Source organism: Magnolia sinica, chromosome 6, assembly GCF_029962835.1.
Source record: "Magnolia sinica isolate HGM2019 chromosome 6, MsV1, whole genome shotgun sequence".
NCBI lineage: Eukaryota > Viridiplantae > Streptophyta > Magnoliopsida > Magnoliales > Magnoliaceae > Magnolia > Magnolia sinica.
Genome location: NC_080578.1, coordinates 14952023 through 14957048, shown reverse-complemented (window position 1 = coordinate 14957048; position 5026 = coordinate 14952023). Strand labels below are relative to the sequence as shown.

The 5026-nt window shown below is 38.5% G+C and overlaps 1 protein-coding gene across 1 annotated transcript; it reads left to right on the top strand.

Annotated features, from left to right (window-relative positions):
- Positions 1–2266: 2266 nt before the first annotated feature.
- On the top strand, positions 2267–3605 carry LOC131249888 (galactolipase DONGLE, chloroplastic-like). The gene has a single exon (XM_058250632.1). The coding sequence runs from the start codon at positions 2317–2319 to the stop codon at positions 3361–3363; it is 1047 nt and encodes a 348-aa protein (XP_058106615.1). The 5' UTR covers positions 2267–2316; the 3' UTR covers positions 3364–3605.
- The last annotated feature ends 1421 nt before the right edge of the window (positions 3606–5026 follow it).

The following is a 5026-nucleotide window of genomic DNA, read 5'->3' as shown; positions in this document are numbered from 1 at the left end:
CTCTAATATTTGGACACTTAATTTTTAAAATAAGGCCATTGGATATTTTTCATTGTTAACCGTCCAATAGCTATCTATCAATTTAATAGTTGAATCACGAACCAAAAGCAATTTTGGTTCACTATACATCTAAACTTTTGCCCACTATTTGGACGGTTTAGATTGAATTACATAATTCCACGTATTTAATTTCTCCATAACAGTTAACTGCCTGTGTATCGTGATTGCTCTCTGCCAGAGTATCAAAGTATATGTATGAATGAATTAATTAACCACACAACATAAAGCCCTCAAAAGCGTTGTGAACCCTTTTATACAGGGATCATCTAGAAGGCCTATTTTATGTGGCGCCTAACCCACCAAGCTCTTTGGTACCCACCCATGTGGTATATCTAAAATTCACTTCGTCTGCCAGGTTTCATGCCTTGAGAAAAACAATCTATCACATTCTCAACTCATGTAGGCTCCAGCACAGTGAACAAGGGATGGGATTCCATCGACGTGTATATAAATCACCATGATGAAGAAAAAAATATAAAAAAAATAGATTGTGGTGGGGCCACCACAGCGTTTATCTTTCATCAAACCAGTTAATCAGGCGTAAATCAACGTGATGATGAAAAAAAATATACAAAAATCAACATGATTAAAAGCTTGATAAAGTTATAAAATAAGCTCTAAAAATTCATCCAAGGGTTGAAAATTTAAAAGGGTTAATAATTGGGGGAATATTTTAGTCAAAAGTGATACTAAATTTTCATAGGAGCTTATAATGATAATTAATTTATATATGCACTTGAAAAGTTGAATTTACCAAACAACCCACCTTGTGAAATATATTAATTTCAAGTTGTTTTCATTAGAGCTTCTTATCAAAACAATTATTCGTTTTTACGTCTTAGATAAGGGTTCACACATGATATTATGAGTTTATTTACAAATACAATGTGTTGGTTCGACAGGCATGTGGGCACTGAACAGTGCTTAGTGAACCTGACTAGTATATATGTGTTTTATCCAAGTTATCCATATATATTTTTCCATATCATTTTAGGTCACGAACTAAAACAAAATGAGATCGAGTCAAATCTCAGGTGGATCACATCAGTAGAAAACAGTGATTGAACGCACTCTACTAAAAACTTCCTAGGCATACTGACATGTTTGTTTGCCATCTAAAGTGTTGATTGTTCACAAGCTTAGATGAAAGAAAAACACAAATAAAAATGAGCTTCATCTAAAACTTTTGTGGCTCCACCACTGTTTTCTGTGACATGGGCTAAGTGAGATTTAGATCTGTATCATTTTTGGATCATACTCTAAAACAATCTTGAAAAATGGATGAACAGTAGGTATGATACGGAAACGGATTGGCTACTCCCCCTGCCACCAGCCCCGTCGCTGATGGTCGGTGCCCTGTGGGCCCCACCATGATGTTGTGTTTCATCCATGCCGTTCATCCATTTTTACAGATCATTTTAGGCTTGATCCCAAAAATGAGAGGGATATAAATCTCGGGTGGACCACACTACAGGAAAACAATATAATTGGATATCCACCATTAAAATCCTCTTAAGGCCCACTGTACTGTTTATTTGACATACAATCTGTTGATTAGATAATACAGGCAGACCCACATGAAGGGGAAAAACAAAAATCAGCTTGATCCAAACCTTTTATGCCCCAAAAGGTTTTTAATGGTCGACACTCATTAAACACTGTTTCCTGTAATGTGGTCCACTTGAGATTGGGATATACCTCATTTTTGGTCTCATATCATAAAATGATCTGGTAAAATAGATGGACTGCATGGATGAAACACATACATCATGTTGGGGCCCACAGAGCACCGACCATCAGCCATTGGCTGGTGGCAGGGGAGTAGCCAAGCCATTTCCGTATGAAACACATCCATCATGATGGAGACGGACCAACACCGTCCAGTAGGCAATCCGCGTCCGTTTTACATAATGCGTAACACGTACGATTCCGCAGCGCAGCAGATGCGGATAAGGTAGACGTCGGTGAGAAGACTAGCAATGTTAAATCAATTACACAGGATGAAGTCCAACCATTAAAGCGTTTTGGGCTCTTTTTACACAAAGAAATCGAAAAGGTCACACCGGAAGAGGTTCATACATCATGACCGACCATATAAAAATGTTAGACATTTTCCGTCATATCATATCAAAACGTGCTTTAAATTTTCTATATTACACTGCCCTAGCTACCTTCTCTCCAACTTAAACTTCCTATTCTCCTATCTCTCTCTCTCTCTCAAACTTGCAGTCTTCTTGTCTTCTTCATCCTCTTTACATGTCTCTCTCTTTATCTATCAATCTATCAATGGCTTCGACCATTTTTACATCGAACCCATCTTTGCTTTTCCGTTACACACGCCTGAGAAGACCTCAACAGTGTCCTCTTGAGCAGTTGAAGGTAACCCAAAGGAATGTCTGGTTGAGGAGATGGTCTGTTGAAGCGGCTTCTATGGTTGCACCGGTAGTCAAGACCAAGGCCAAAGCTGGTTCTCGTTTGGCTCGTGTTTGGAGAGAGATTCAAGGTGTGGATGATTGGGAGGACTTTGTTGAGCCGATGAATACTCTTCTTCAAGACGAGATCATGCGTTATGCAGTGTTTGTAATGGTATGCTACATGGCTTGTGATCTTGAACCGACCTCTAAGCGGTTCTTGAATTGCAAGTATGGGAAGAAGAACATGTTGAGAGAAGTAGGAATGGATGGCTGTGGCTATGAAGTCACCAAGTACATCTACATGACACCCGATAGCAGTATTACTACCCAATTTGGGACTTGCCCTGGCCGTTGGATTGGATACGTTGCAGTGTCTTCTGATGATGAAGTGAAGAGATTGCGACGGAGAGACATCATCGTAATATTCCATGGAATGGTTACAAACACAGAATGGACCGCAAATCTCATCAGTTCGTTGATTCCCGCACGGCTGGACCCTCACAATCCACGCCCGGATGTTAAGGTGGAGTCAAGCTACATGAATTTGTATACGTCAGATGATAGTGTATGCAAGTTCAGCCATGGGAGCTGTCGAGAACAGCTACTCTCAGAGCTGTCACGAATTATCAAAGAGTATAGGGATGAGGAGCTGAGCATCACCATTTCTGGACATAGCATGGGCGGCTCTCTAGCATGGCTTCTTGCATATGATATTGCAGAACTTGGCCTGAACAGAGATGGATTAAACCATGAAGTACCCATTACTGTCTGCTTGTTCGATAGTCCAAGCATTGGAAATTCAAGCTTCAAGGAGAGGTGTGAAGAGCTGGGTGTGAATGTTCTGAGGATTGTAAATGGGAACAAACTCATCATAGAGCATGGTTTTTAGGATCGGAGGCTTGGATCGACTCGAATGGAGTCGTGACTTGTCTGACTCTCCTGATTTTTTGAATACTAATTTGAAATATCAAACAGTCTGAGTATAATATGGTTCATCAAGTATTTAGGGTGCGTTTGGCAGTACCATTGAATTAATGAATTGAAACTATTAGTATGCTAGCCGCTTAAGTGGAAATATTCATACTGTAATTTCCTTTAGGATTTGTATCCGGGGCCTGGGTCTGAATTGCAATTTGCATTAAGTACATAATTGTTACTGTAGGAAACATCATCAAAATTTGGTCATTTATTATTGGTTGAGAAGAATGTTAGCCTTTTAAGTTTCTATTAGCATTTGACCTTAAGGATGGGTTTAAAAAAAAAAAAAAAATGTGGCACTCATAACCCAAATGATGAATTTGGACAGCTTGGATCAACTTAATGAATCTCTCCTAGTCCAGGCAGAGTCCTAATACGATTGAGTGTCCTAGTGACTTGTTGCCGAGTCGTGTTTAAACAACTAAGTAACTGCAGGGGAAACAATACATTTTCCAACTATGCATAAGTCGGTGAGATTAAAAATATGAAGAGTTTTAATGGAAGATTTCAATTCAAACATAAGCTTAGCATATCATTGAACATATAAAATGCAAATGAAATACCAAGATTTTTAATGTAAAAAAGCATCTAATATGAATGAAGAGAATACGGAATCTAGTCTAACATCAAGCTACTATAAAAATAATGTAAGTATAATCATTAAGAGAAATCATCTCTTGGACGCACAAATATACTACACACAACTTTCAAGACACTACACAACAGCCTTCGAGATAACACTTTATCTTAAATAACCAAAATACAACACGCAATAGATGAATTGCAAGCATCAACAAATATATATATAATAAATAATAAATAAATAAATAATCTTATCAGCAGTAGACGGTAGATGAGAAACCACTAAAGCGACTGGAGAAAATTGATGAACCTAGAATTCATGGATGGAAGCCTAGCAATCTCTCGAAATTGACAAAAAACGACTTTAACCAAAGCCTTGTAGAGAGAACCTTACTCTTCTTCTTCAAAACAAAAATAAAAAAATCACTCTCCAAGAGAAACGAAGACCCCAAAAGATTGCTCCGTTTGTTTGTTTGTTTGTTTGTTTGTTTTTATCTTATACAAAGTAGTGAAGACAAAAGACTAAAACGCCCTTCACTAAGGTCTGACACTTGAGACTCACCTCCATGTGGAGAGGGAATTCCCAACAATACCGAGTTAGGGTTGGCGAGTTTTAAAACTATAATACGTGCACATACTATCATGACTTATTGTAGGCCAAGTAGCTAGCCCAAATAGATCGATGAGCTAAACCTGACTCAAAGTCCAGCTAATTCCTAACCTGGCGTAAACTTTTTGGCCCAACTCGAAGACAGGCCTGAAGACTTGACAAGCTAGCCGAACCATTGATACCCTTCACCAGACTCCATTATACAGGTGGAAAACAGGTTGGTGTATATTAATCTCTCTACTTAGGCAACAAAGCAAATCTAATATACATTTTCATAAATCCTATTTTGAAATGCATGTTCAGATCATTGTTTGAATCCCTGAATACATGACTGGACTTGATGTCCGGTTAGGTTGGGTTCGACTCAATGACTTGCTCGAGC